The sequence below is a fragment of the Phyllostomus hastatus genome, unplaced genomic scaffold (assembly GCF_019186645.2).
Source record: "Phyllostomus hastatus isolate PE091 unplaced genomic scaffold, TTU_PhHast_1.1 phas_contig_80, whole genome shotgun sequence".
NCBI classification, from domain to species: Eukaryota; Metazoa; Chordata; class Mammalia; order Chiroptera; family Phyllostomidae; genus Phyllostomus; species Phyllostomus hastatus.
Genome location: NW_025333960.1, coordinates 20,803,207 through 20,817,784, shown reverse-complemented (window position 1 = coordinate 20,817,784; position 14,578 = coordinate 20,803,207). Strand labels below are relative to the sequence as shown.

General features: G+C 38.8%; 1 protein-coding gene across 3 annotated transcripts in view; it reads left to right on the top strand.

Moving 5' to 3' along the window:
- The window catches only part of OSBPL1A (oxysterol binding protein like 1A), a 207,322-nt gene that overhangs the window by 57,168 nt on the left and 135,576 nt on the right, over window positions 1-14,578 (top strand). For all 3 annotated transcript variants that reach the window (XM_045849885.1, XM_045849884.1, XM_045849886.1), the window contains 6 exons: window positions 4,557-4,618; window positions 4,721-4,765; window positions 5,579-5,652; window positions 5,767-5,830; window positions 9,764-9,862; window positions 11,357-11,479. In XM_045849885.1, coding sequence (XP_045705841.1) covers window positions 4,557-4,618; window positions 4,721-4,765; window positions 5,579-5,652; window positions 5,767-5,830; window positions 9,764-9,862; window positions 11,357-11,479 — 467 coding nt within the window. The remainder of the gene's footprint in view (window positions 1-4,556; window positions 4,619-4,720; window positions 4,766-5,578; window positions 5,653-5,766; window positions 5,831-9,763; window positions 9,863-11,356; window positions 11,480-14,578) is intronic.

Below are 14,578 nucleotides of genomic sequence, written 5' to 3'. Positions count from 1 at the left end.
GGCACTCGCTCCGCTCTCTGCTGGATTTCAGTCCCTCCCGTCACTTCCCCAGAGCAAACTGGGCCTTTCTGGTGTTAATTCCCACGTGGGTGGGCTTGTACACGTTCTAGGACTCTGTGGGTCTCTCCAGCAACCTCTCCTGTGAGACTGTGAGTCTCTCCCTGCGCCTCAACCCCCACAGGTGTTTTCAATCAGTTTCCTGAGGCTCTATTTCCTGGCGCTGGGATCCTGGGTTGCATGCAGTGCCTCACTTCACAATTGCTGCCTTGCTGAATCTGCTGGTTGCCACCCCAGGCCCAGGGTCTGCCTGCTGCGGTCTTATGTGCCCGGGATACCTTAGGCGCCCGGTGCCACTGCTCTTTGTGCTGCAACCCCTCTCTGCCTGGCTGCCCCACTCCGCCCCTCCTACTGGTCTGGATGAACATGTCTATTTTAACTCTTTGGTTGTCCAACTTCCATACAGTTCAATTTTCTGTCAGTTCTGGTTGTTATTCTGTTTCTAAATTCTTGTTGTCCCTATCTTGGTTGTGCAAGGAGGCACAGTGTCTACCTATACCTCCATCTTGGCTGGAAGTTGCTTAGTCTTTTTTTTTAAAGACAAGGATGTTGTAAATTTTTAATCAAATTTGTTGATCCTCTTTGTTGTTTCCTTTAACCCTTCTACACCTAGGTGGAGGTTTGGTCAATATTTCTAGTTTATCTTTCATCACACAGACAAAACACAGGTAATGCCAGGCAATAAGGTGCAGAAAGAGAAAATGGGACCAAGGGGCTAGAGAGTGACGGCCGTGGTTTTGGAAAGGGGGTTTGGGAAGGCCTTCCTGAGGTGACTGAGCAGAGAGCTGAATCGGGGAAGGGAGTGAGCCCAGTGAGCATCTGGCAGAAGAGCATTGAAATCAAAGAGTAAGCAAGTGTGAAAGCTCTGGGGTAGGACAGCACTTGGCATATCTGAAGAAGAAGAAAGGTGCCGGTGCCTAGAGCAGGGCAGGTCAGCGGGGGCGGAGGTAACCTCAGAAAAGTGGCCAAAGGCCTAGCTCCGTGGCTGTGGCTGGAAGGTTTTGAGCAGGAAAAACGATGCGAGAGTGTGTAAGGATGTGGCACATTTGCTAATCACTTATCTTTGTATTACCCTTTGTTGTACAGTCTTTTCCTATTGTTTTGTTATGCCTTCCTCATACATTTGAAGAATTTACTTTCTTTTCATGTTTCCCATTCATTCATTGTCTCATCTGTTTGTTCCTTTGCCAGTATTGCACTTTTATGATTATTTTTGTAATGTTTTAGTATCAGATAAGGTTTTCCCCCACCACTCTTTTTTGAGGATTTTCTTGGACATTTTTATCAGTTTATTCTTCCAGATGGCAGTTAAAACAGTTTTTATGGGTTCTTAGTAAAAGTGCTTTGGCATTTAATTAAAATTGCATTCTATGTAAATTAATTTGGAGAGTGTTGACATTTTTACTTAGTCTTCCCATTAAGGGAAAAGTCTGGCATGCAGAATCTAACTGTTGGATCATTCCTGTGTTTCACTTTATTTTATTGAGGCTGATAGGAGACCTAGTGCAGCTGTGAAGTGACTGGCATGGTGCCCATCCAGGTAGGGCACCAGTTCAGTTTCATTCAGTTCAGAGGCATTTTCTGGACTTCTCACTGTGTGCCAGGCACTTTTGACATTGGATGCAGAAATGAAGGCTCTGTATTGGGAATTCAGCTCGCTGGCAGGAGTTCAGAATTTATTTTTGGTGTCAGGGCAGAATTCTATGAAAGAAATCACACTGTCCTCCTCTGTGCCTGAAGGAATAATTTCTCAAATGCCCTGTAGACAGAATGAAAATAACAGAGCTGGCAGGTCTTTTTTAAAGACATCTTCGTATGTGCTAGCACATTCTCAGTTAACATTACAAAAAGTTTTTTCCCCACTAAAGAATATACAGTCAGCCCCAGTTTTCCCCATCAGCAGTTCTATAACTCTGCCTTTAAAATAAACCTTAAACTCATGAACTTCTGCCTTTTTACCACTGTCTGCATTTGACCACTAACTCTCTAGTCCAGACCCCCAGTCCCCTCCACCTCGACTCTTACTGCGTTGGGACTGTTGTCCTTGCTTTTCTCTTGCCCACATTTATAAGCCATTTTCCACACAGCAGTCACAGTGATAGTTCTAAAAAAATTATTACAGCAATTATCAAAGCTTAAAAAATAGAATAGTATAATTAATTGATGTACACATCACCGTCTTTCAGGAATTTTCAATAATGATTGATATGTATAGATAAAATATGCTATTTTATCTGTATATATTTTATATTTATAAAACATAAGGGCTCCTTTAAAAAAACAGGACCACATGATAGTGGCACAACTCTATGAATGTACTAAAAAGCATCGAATTATACACTTTAAATGCGATTGTGTGGTATGTGACTTCCGTCTTGATAGAGATATTTAAAACATAACTGTAATAGCATTATCCTATTAGTAATATTCTAATTTCTAAGTGTCATCAAATAGTGAAAGTTCAAATTTCCTCGATTATCTTTACAAGTTTTTTCCTTTTAACACTTTGATGGTGTTTTGAACATGAGTCAGACCAGGTCACTCTCCTGCTTAAAACCCCTCAGTGGCTTTACATGCGTCTAAAATAAAACTCAGACTCCTCACACTGGCTCACAAAGGTCTGGCCTACAAAGCCCTCATTATGTGGCTCTGTCTACCTCTCTGACTGTATCTCATGACCACTAAATAGTTCCGACCCCAGGGCCTTTGCATTAGCTGTTCCTTCTGCTGGAATGTCTTTCCCCTTTATTTTCGCAAGGCTTGAATCTCCCTTCCAATTTAAACATCTTCTCCTCAGAGGCCTCCCCTGATTAGTCCCCACTCCAAATCTCCAATCTATGCTGGTTTCCCAGTCACTCTGTGTCTTATCATTCACTTAAAAAAATTGGCATAGCAGTTTATTATCTGCTATATATCTTTTCTATCAATTTATTGTCTATTTTTCCCTTTTTCCATCCCCCCTATTTTTTTCTGTCATGTTCACTGCTAAATACCCAGTGCCTAAAATATTAATTGGTACATAATAGACTCTTATTCAGAAATATTTATACAAAAATTTTGCCCAACACCTATGAGGTGTTTGGTATTTATTAAAAGGTTTTTGTCCATCGAGGCCCACCCGTGGTTGGGACTGCTCTCTGCCTCATAAAGTGAAGAAGGCTGTTATCTTCTGGGAAGACAGAGTCGTTTTCCCCTCTGAAAAAGCCTCCTGTGTAGATGGCCTCGGCATCTTCCAGGGATACAAGGGTAGGGGCCGAGGCCTCTTGAGTCTGGTCTTCAGCTGATGCAGAGAGAAGGCCGTGGTTGTAACCAGAAAGCTGGGGGTGTAGTTACCTCCAGAAAACGTCACTGTGAACCCAGCCTGGGCTTCATGGCAGTCAGAGGAGTGGGTTCCTTAATAATAAAATAATAATATAGGTTTTTAAAAAAGGTTATTTGTAGCATATATCACCTTACTGCATAAACCATGTTTCAGTCTGATATACTATTTTGGAAGGGCTAGTTTTTGTTGTGAATTTTTACCTGTAACCTTTGCTTCTCTAATAATTACAAGCTATCTCAGGTTAAAAGATTATTTTTTTCAGTGTGCATTCTTCAAGTAGTGTCCTGCTCACTTCAGAACCCAGTAATTAACTCTGACAAACAAATTCTGTTCTTTGTTGTTGTTGTTTGGGAAAACAGTGCTTGCATGTGTGAGGAAACCATAACCTCGTGCTGATTTCATTCTCCATTATCATGGTTTCCTTTGGTCCGCAAGTGCAGACATCACACTCTTGCTCTGTCCCTTGTCTTTGCTGCTTTACAGTGGCTACTGCAGGCTGAATAATTGCCCCACCCAGATGTCATTAGTTAAGTAACCTGAGACAATGAGAGAATTCGGAATTATCTAGGTGTGCCCAGTGTAGTCACATGAGTTCTCTTAGGGAGGAGGGAGGAGGATCAGAATATCCAGAGAAAAACGCAAGGATGGAGCCGAGGCTGGAGTGATGTGCTTTGCAGAAGGAGGGACCACAAGTCAAGGGGTGTGTGTAGGTGGCCTTTAGAAGCTGGAAAAGGAAAGGAAACAGATTCTCCCCTGGAGCCTCCAGAAAGCATGCAGCCTTGCCAACACCTTGATTTTAGCTCAGTGAAATAATTTTGGACTTCTGATCTCCTGAACTGTAAGAGGGTAGTAGGTGCTGTTTTAAGCCACTAAGATTGTGGTGATTTGTGATAGCAGCCATAGGAAAACTAATACAGTGACTTAAGGCAAGAGAGCTCGAGTGATCACAACGTGTACAGAGTGTTCCGAGGTTAATCTGATTTGCGGGCTTAATGTTAGCTATGAAAAGGAGTCCATAAAGAATTGAGATGGCAGCTTCAGGTAGGTAATTTTGGGGGAGAAGAGAAAGGTGGAGTTGATGGAATAATGAAAGAATGTTATTAAGTGCTGCAATTGCAGCATCAATTTATAGTGCAGTTAAGCTCTTGACAGCCTTTTGTCTTTGTATTTTATGCAGATCAGAAACCCCTTGACCTTGCCCAGGGGGCTGAAGTGAAGCACATTCTTGTTGGTAATAAGGTATGTAGTAATGGATTACATTTATACAATAATTTTTTGTAAATTTTTTTGAATGCTTAAACTATATAGATGTATTTTTAATGAAAATATGTTTTGCAATAGGTCCTCTACAAAGCACTGAAGCGATTTGAAGGCCCTCTCTGGAAGGTGGGTTGGGATGCCTTTTTAACCATAAAGCTAGAGAGAAGAAGAATTCTCAGGTGCTCTGTTTTTGATAAGTTTTTTACAATTATTTTGGAAGTACATGTGACTCAGTCATTCTTGGGTTTTGATCAGGCGGCCGTGGTTGCACTGCTGGGCTTCCGTGGGTGTCCCTCTGGAGCGGTCACTGTCCTGTGCGTTCGTGGCCCCGCACCTGGGTCGGCAAGTTTGTGTGGAACGGAGTGGGGGAAGACGCATTTTTCTTACTTAATCATAGGATTACAGTATTATTTTTTCAGGACTCAGGAAGAATTTAGTATTTGAATTGTCACAGCACACGTGCAAAATCTTTCTGGTTCTAAAAATTTGCCTGCATCTTAGAGTTCAGTTATTTTCTATAATTAACTGTGTTAGAGCATGTAATTTCTTCTGCACTTGCAAACATTCCCTCTGTATGTTTGAGTACATGTATCCTTTTATTGCATAAAATAAATTTAGGATAATCTTTTTTTTTTTTTTTAGAAGTTCAACAGGACTTTGAGGAAATTGTCTTCGAAGCCCCCTATAGTTTTCTTGTAAATGTCCCTGAACAGCATTGCCAGCCTGTGAGCGATGTTCGGCATTTCTGCTGTCCTGCCGCCCTGCAGCGGTGGTGTGCTCGTTACGGCACACAGTCCCTAAGTTTGTGTCCAATCGTGTTCTCATGTTCAGTAGTGCTGTTCAGTTGGGAGACTCAGAATTTTCATAGCTTACTTTTTCTCGGTTGAGTACTTGCATCTAGATGTGTCAGCTTAGAAAATCTTTGCCATTTTTCCCTAGAGTTCAAGATTTTTTGGCTGGAGATTATTCTGGGTGGTGTTAGAACATGGAGTCCTTTCGTGGTATAGGAAACAGTAAGTGTTATGATCATTTTACTTATTAAATTTCAGCATGTCAATTTTGAAAGATTAAAAATTTTCACTTATCTCTTTTTCTTTCACTTTGATCATTTAATATTTATTTTGAAGGCCTGACGCAGTCCGTAAGATTTATCGCCAGGGGTGCAAACACCTAACTCAAGCAATATGCACGGTAGGATGGCACACGCATCTTTTGCTCAAACTGTGAAATCAATTCTGCAAGTGATTTCCTGAACCATGTGTATAAGACACCTTGTTAAATTTTCAAGTAGAAAGTACTTGAGAACAAGCATTGGGGACGCTCTTCATTTTAAACCAAATCAACTTTTGTGTACCCTCACATATTGTGGGATGAGAGAGGATTCAAAAACATTTATAAGAAATAGATGTGTTTGTACAGGATAGGGCAAAAGTAGGTTTACAGTTCCTATGGAAAATAATATATTAGTTAATAATAATAAAAGAATAACCCTTCATGTACTCACAACTGTAAACCTACTTTTGCCCCACCGTGTGTTTGTATAGTCTTACATACATATGTGTGTACATGTGTGTATATATATGTATTTGTATGTAGGTAAATCAGGACAAGGGAAGATTTTCTGGTGTTAAAATTTAAAGCATATATCAAAATCAGGATTCTTAGATTTTCCGTATTTACTTCTGACTGTTTTACTTCTACCAAGCCAGACACAAACTTTTCCTCTTTGGCGGTGAGCCCAAGACAGGAGCCTAGACACAGCCTGTCTCCCCCGCCCTGCGTCAGGGCGGGCAACGCGCCACAGCGGCTCGTCCACTCTTAGAGCTGAACCTGCCGTTTCTGGGGAGAACGCTCTCCGTCCAGCGGTGTTCACAGCCTTAGTCGCATTCTGCAGCAGGACAGCCCAGTGACACAAGCTGTCCCTTCACTTTCCTCACACCCCTTCCTTCTCCCACATTGGACCAAGGCCAGGGAACCTCTTTCCAGTCTTACGCCTCTCATCGTTTTGTTTCCTCTTCTGATGCAGTCCTGACCGTTTTCTTCTGTTCCTGCCTGAAAGTTCCTGCTCTTGATTGTTCTTGTCAACACCAGGGTTCTTCCTCATTTGGGTTCTTTATCTTATTCTTGTCTATCTTCAGCCAAAAACAAACAAGTTGCTTCCCCTGCTCTTTTAAAATTTCTCAGTCTTTGACTTTTCTGGAACTGATTAGCTTCTGCTGTGTTATGCTTTACCTTGTTTTATAACTTTTGTTTCTTATATAAATGTCTACTTAAACCCTACATTTACTAATATCAACCCATAGCAATACAAGCTAATGGGCCTTCATTTAGTGACTGTTCACTTTCTGGTTTCTTTAGGTAGAGTCTTAGGCCATTGATTTGATATCTTTTTCTGATATAGGTGTTTACAACTGTTAAAATTTTTATTTGTTAAATAAAATATAAAGCATACATCACATAAAATTTACCATCTTAATTTTTAAATGTACGACTCAGTGGCATTAAGTACATTCAGATTATTTTGTAGCCATCACCACCATCCCTCTCTAGAACTCTCTTCATCTTCCTGGACAAAACATTGTGCCGTTAAACAACAGCGCTGTTTCCCGCCCCTCCCTTCCCCCCGAGCCTGTGGCAGCCACCGTTCCCCCTTGTGTCTCTGTGCGTTTGACCACTCCAGGTGCCTCATACGAGTGAAATCATACAGTGTTTGTTCCTTTTCAACTGCCTTGTTCATTAGCATAATGTCTTCAAGATTCATCCATGTTGTAGCATGTGTCAGAATTTCTTTCCTTTTAAAAAAATTTTAATGATGGTAACACTTAGGAGATAAAATTTACCATCTTAACCATTAAGTGTAAAGTTTAGTAGCTTTTATGCACTCTGTTGTGCAACATGTCTCTGGAACTTTTTTATGTTGCCCAGCGGAGACTCTGTGCCCATTAGACAGCTCCCTGTTTCCCGTACCCCCAGCCCTGGGTACCGCCGTTCATTCCACTTTCTGTTTCTGTGAGTTCCACTACTTTAGGTGCGTCAGAGAAGTGGAAGCAGGCAGGATTTGTTCTTTTACGACTGGCTTATTTCACTTAGCACAATATTCTCAAGGGTCATCCATGTTGTAGCATGTGACAGGATTTCTTTTTTACTGCTGAATAACATTCCATCAGATGTGTCTACCACATTTTCTTTATCCATTCATACATCAATGGACATTTGGATTGCTTCCAGCATTCAGCTGTTGTGAACAATGCCACAGTTAACCTGGGTGTGCAAATATCTCTTCCTCAAGCTCTTGCTGTCAGTTTTTCTGGATATATACCTAGAAGTGGAATTTCTGGATTACATAGTAGTTCTGTTTAAATTTGTTGAAGAACTCTCACACTGTTTTCTGTGGCAGCTGCACCATTTTACATTCCCATCAGCCTTGCACCGCAGCTCTAATCTCGGTCATTTAAAGCCTTACTCCCCGCTTTGTGGCTTTTTAGTTTCGTCCTGCTAATTTTGCTAGGTTGTATTTTTATTATCATTTAGTTCAAAATATTTTCTAATTTCTGTGGTGATATCTTCTTTCAACCAATGGATATTTAGATGTATATTGTTTGATTTCCAAAAGAATGAGTTTTCCTGATTATCTTGTTTTTGATTTATAATTTAATTTCATTTTGATCGTTGAACATATCCTGTATGATTTCTTTCTTGTCAAATGAATTGAGACTTGCCTGATGGCTCTACTTGTGGACTGTCCTAGTAAATGCACTTGAAAATAATGTGTTTTGCTATTGTTGATTGTATTGTCCTATAAATATTTGGTTGTCATGGTCAATAGTGTTCAGATTTTCTATGACTGCTGAGTGAGGGGTGTTAAAATCTCCAACCATGCTTGTGAAATTGTTTATTTCTTAGTCTGTCATTGATCACATACTTCCATATGGTTAACTAACCCATTTATCATTATGTGGTACTTCTCTTTGTTTCCTGTGAAACAGATTGTTTCAAGCTCTATTTTGCTTGATATTAATGTAACCAACCACTCAGGCTTCGTTACACCTCCTGTTGGCATAGTGTCGCTTTTCTACTTACGTCCTTTCAACCTGTCTGACGCTTTTTATTTGGTCTTCTGTAAATAGTACATATTTGAGTCCTTAGTAAGCACTATGACAGTCTTTGCCTTTTAATTAGATTTCCTTTGAGAATGTGTTCCATGTTCTTATTAATGTCAGGCAATTTTGGATTGTATATATAATACTATGAATGTTAAGTTCTGGAGGTTCTGGATTCTGTTGTTTTTCTCCATTAAGTGTTAGTATCCTTTGTTCTAGCAGGTCATTGTCTTGGCTGGGTTTGGATTGTAAACCATTTCCTGGACAGCAGCTGTAGTCTGCACTTAGATAGTCTGTATTTAAATGATTGCTTCGAATTTTTTCTGTGCATCAGAGATGTGAATAGACAGAGTTTTGGGACCCCTCCTGTCTCTTTCCTTTGGGGATTCCCCTACTCCCTATAGTATTTGTGACTCCTCAACTTTCCATTTTTAATTCCCCCAAACATAAGAATGGTGGGTTTTCCCACATGTGTCCTGCTCATACCACATGTGTCACCGTTTGGACTGTACTTAGTCCCAGGTCAAAAAACTTGAGGGTGGAAACTTCTTTGTAAAGCTCCTTGTTTTTTTTCTTTCAAGAAAATATGCACTCTCCCCTCCTCCCTCCCATCAGTCTGTCAGATTTTGTTCACTCTCCATTTCCTTCAAGTAGTTGCTATTTGATTGACATCTAGGTCTTTATAGTTTTCTGCAAAGGGGTGAGGGAGTCCTCTGGTAGGATCTTGAAGCAGAAATCTATCTTTTCCATTCCTAAATCCCCTCACTTTCCAAATTTATATTTTAAAAAGAAATAATTGTTTATCTTCTTTTTCTTTTTCCCATCTTTATCAATCTTATCTACTCATTCTTTTACACTCAGTTAAAGAACTTGTTAAAGAAGAAATGAGCAGGTGGTATTTTAAATGTTACTCTATTGGGTATACTTACATCATGTGAATACATTTAAATTTGTATATCAATAATACAAGGTTGTATTTTGTGTGCATGAGTGCGGTGGCCTTACTCACTTCTTTATATCCAAGGTGAAATCCACCGATAGCTGCCTCTTCTTTATTAAATGCTTTGATGACACTCTTCACGGCTTCAAGGTTCCTAAGAATAGCCTTCAGCAGTCAAGAGAGGTAATTTTATGGATTCGTTTATCTTTTGTAAAGCTTAAAGAGCATTTAGAAACATACAGAATGTACATTGTATATTAACATCCAAAATCTTGTTGATTGTACCTTTTTAATAGGGGTGATTATATGAGGCTTTTTGAAATTTGGCTTATGAATTAGCCAAATAGTTCTTTAGCAACGTGTACCTGCAGATATTTTCTGTTCATGTATATATGTAAATATATATTTTCATTTTGATTCTATTAATGTAAGGGAATCTTTACTGGTTTTGGAAAAAAAGCCTAACTAAATGGCCCCTAAATGGGCTATTTAGCTTGCTCCTAAATGGTAGCTGAGGAAACTGAGGAAACTGAAAACAATAAAATTGTTGCGATCTCCCAAGTTCTCCAAGTCACACGGCTTGTAAATGACAGAGCCTGGACTCCAGTCCAGCTGTTCTGATTTATAACAGTGTATGCAGACTCAGTCTGCTTTCTGATAAATTGAGCAATAGCAGGAAGCAAGAAAATGAGGATTCATGTGACAGAAATTCAAAGTGCAGTTATTTAATGGAGAGTCCACATTCTTGTAGAGCAAAGCAGTATTCGTAGACCTCTCTTATTTCTTCTAAGTTATGTACGGGGTTGAAAGAATCTGTCTTCCACAGTGGTTAACTCTGGCCTTGCAAGAACCCTAAACAATTCAGGTCATGACTGTCCCAACGTTTCATAAAATGGTAAGACATGAACCTGAGTAAATACTATAAGAAATGAAGGATAAGTAAGACAGGTATTTTTAGGGCAAATAATTTTTTTGTGAAGTCAATGATTTTTTAAAAAAATGTAGTAAAAGTTAAGTCATGAAGGCAGTTGTTGCTCTCTTAAAGCGATCTGAGTTTCCTGTTCTTATAGTTTGATTGCAAGTCAGTAAAATTGTTCCTGGATACATTATTCTACAATAATTTATTCAACAATTTTATAACCTAGAATTTTACATGAAAAATTCTCCATTACTTAGTTTTCTAAAAATCAGTTAATTATTTTAATCTTCACCCAAGGATATGTTTATTGATTTTAGAGCAGAAGAGAGAGAGAAACGTTGGTGTGAGGGAGAAACACTGATTGGTTGCCTTCCATATGCACCCAAACTGGGGATTGAACCTGCAACCTAGGTTTGTGTCCTGACCAGGAATTGAATCCTCAATCTTTGGTGTATGGGACGATGTTCCAGTGAACTGAGCGACCCAGCCAGGGCACCCCGTTACTGAGTTTTCATAATGTGTTTGAGTATTAATATCAGTGAATATATAAACTTGTAAGTAATACCTTTTTAAAGTACTGGGAAATTTTTTTTAATCTAGACATGTCATTGGTAAGAGATGTGTATATCATTATTTCATGTTTTTAGACCATGGTATTTTTTTCTCTATGTAAACTTTGTGCTTTCTAGATCATTGTCATATTACCTCTTTTGAGTAAAAATACATTTCACTTTACTTCAAATCTTTGGGTATTTCAGGACTGGCTAGAAGCAATAGAAGAGCATTCTGCTTACAGCACCCACTACTGTTCCCAGGACCAGTTGACTGATGATGAGGAGGAAGATGGAGTTTCTGCTGTGGACTTGAAGGAATCCTTAGAGGTAAATAGGAAAACTTAACCTGACCTTTATAGCTAACTCTGTCGTTCAAGTTTTAGCATGAATTTTGAAATTTTTTTTAATGTGAGATTTTGAAATTGAGTTCTGATTATGGAAATAATATTACTCATTGTCCAGTAATATTCTGTTACTATTTATAATGTCTGTTATAGCAATGCTTATCAAATGTCTTTATGTGCTCTAAAGATGTGGGCATGTGCCAATATGTATCTTTTTTTGTTCAAATTTTTACCTCACTGTAATTGGATTGTTATTCTATTTGAAAACTGCTGCCAGTAGGGGGAGCATCTATAACTTAACTTGCTGCCCTTTATGACTTCACTGCATATTTCAGAGTTCAAGTAACGCAACCATAGTGATACATTTCCTAGTCAATAGTTTTATTTAAAACCACTTGTAATCTGTAAACTTCATTGATTACAGGTAAGGTAAAGCGTCAGTAATGAATGGAGAGGCCCTCATCTGGAGTGACATCAGTGTCTAATCCATACAGAAATAGCAGCAGATATATTGTAATTGAAATGAAATAGGTGTTTGTTTCTTGGCATAATTTTTTTGGCTGGACCATTTAAGTGGGAATTGGGTTGGAAGAATTATAACTAAGAAAGGATGATGAGTTTCAATCCAGATACTTGTGTCAGAGCATATGAATTTGCCTAAATATCCTTTCTAATGAAATGAAATAGGACTTGTAGGATTTGAGTGTTTTTAAATCAAAAACTTTAATGAAATTGTTGGATAATACTAAGGAGTTTTCTTAAGGGCCTACAAATTTAAGAGACCTTTAGTCTTTTGATCCCTAGTCTTAATTTATAATGGAACATTAAAGAATTTGAGCTCTTTCATGTCATTTTGAAGACATTCCCCAGAATTTCTTGACAGTGGCTTCAGAAGGACCACTACTGTTTCAAAACCTAATGTGACAACCATAAACATAATTTTCATTTCAGTGAACTTTGTAAAATTACATTTACCAGAGTGTCTAAATGACATTGGAACTGTTTGGGTAAATAAAGGAGGCTTAAATATCTGTAACCAAAATCATGTTTAACAAGTAAAAGAACTTTGCTACATATTTTAACTGTTTTTTAAATTTTAATTGTTGTTTCAGTACAGTTTCTGTCTTTACTTCCATCCCCACCCCCCTACCCCCAGTATATTTTAACTTTTTGTCAGTATTCCCTAAGTGAAAAGACACCCTTCCGCATTCATCCATCCTTAATATATGGTAAAAGATAGAACCTGTACTTACAAAGCATACCAATATCTTTTCAGGATTATGGTAATTTTAAGACCTTTTTAGTAGAAGCTACTGATAAAGCATACTAATTTAGTAGAAGATACTGATAAGGTATACTAATTTGCATATCATTAAAAGCTTTCTTGGAGTAATGTTTCTTTTTTGGCATAGTTTTCAAATATTCATGTTCTCAGCCTCAACTATACCTTTCATCTTACTAATTTTGAATATTGTGTTTCTGTGTTAACTTTAAAATCATGAAGTGTTTACTTTCTAGACTTTATAGCACTTGAAGTCAATGAGAGTTTTAGCCAGCATTTAGGGGTTTTCAGGTTCTAGGCATATCTCTGGCCGACAGAATTTAAATGCTGATTCTGTGAATCTTGATTCTGTCTCAGCCTCTGAAGGTTGGTCCAAAATAGGGAAATCTGCAATGAGCTTTAAAGTCTGTTGGACTGTAGGCTTGTGGGAGACTGGCTCCTTGATCTTTGGGTTCTTAAGTTACAAGGAAATTCTGGGACCAGTTTGTGAAACAGATCTCAATGTCGATAGGCTGTCTAAAGGAAGTTACGAACTCTAGGACTGCAATTCTCTAAAAGCATCTGAGTCAACATAAACTAACCTCAACATACTTTTGGACTAGTAAGTAGATCTATAAGAAATTAGGGGAGAAATACATTCACACTGAAAAACCTGACCGTGCTGTATGATGCGTTTGGTCTCAGTTGACTTCCACCCAAAGGGAGGGCCTCTGGAAACTTCAAACATTCTCTCTGCTGTCTGTCTGTCATTGCCTTGAGGTTAGGCCACCAGCGAGAGAAGAATTAAGACAAGTCATAGAAATATTGGCCTCATAGCAACTTAAAAATATTTCAGAAATAAAAATTGGAGGGGAAATTCAAACAAAATACAGGTATAGAACTGTACAATAGCTACTAGACATGTGTGGCTGTTTATATTTAAGTAAGTTAGAGTCAAATTAAAAATTCAGCTCCTCATTTTCACTAGCCACCTCGAAGTGCTCAGTAGTCACACGTGGCTGTCACCTTGGTCACAGCAGGTACGGAATGTTTCCACCATCCTAGACATTTCTGTGGAACACAGCTGGGCTATGCTCTCAGATTTGAGGTGGTTCCAGTAGAGTGGGGTTTTATTTGTTGAAGATATCTTTATTCTGAAGGATCTGAACCCCTCGCTATAAGAATGAGCAGTGCTGCTAAATTTTAAACGAATGAGAAAATAGTATCAAACTTTCCTGATGTAAGAATAAGTGATTCATTACAATGAATGTGCAGGAAGAAGAATATGTATTGACACAGGGCCAATAAATGAAGACTGGCACACCCATACAACAGTGAGGCAGATGTATATATATTGATTTATTTAGACTTACTGTTAAGTGAAAAGGACAAGGTATGAAATGCTGTATCTAATGTGCCATTACCTGGGACAAGAAAAGTACGGGTGCACACACACAGATTTGTGTAGGCTTAGATCCACCCTGGAAAGATGAGAACTTATTAGTAGTTTTTGCTTTGAAGCTGGAGGAGGGGAAAACAGGACTCGAGGGCTGATAGATATGTGAGGAGGAGTTGCCTTTCTTTACATAGATATATTTTTTACTTTATGTAGATATCTATTCCAAAATAAAACTTTGAGGAGTTTACAGAGCAGGACCATACTCATCACCAGGAACCAAGAAGAATAAATGTGTTATAGATTGACTTGGATTGAGGGAAGATGTAGCATGGGGTTATCTTTGAGGTGGATTTGGCTGGAGTTAGGAAGACTCAGAGATGGATATGGGGTACCAGTACGTGCAACAGTGGCGATTTTCTACA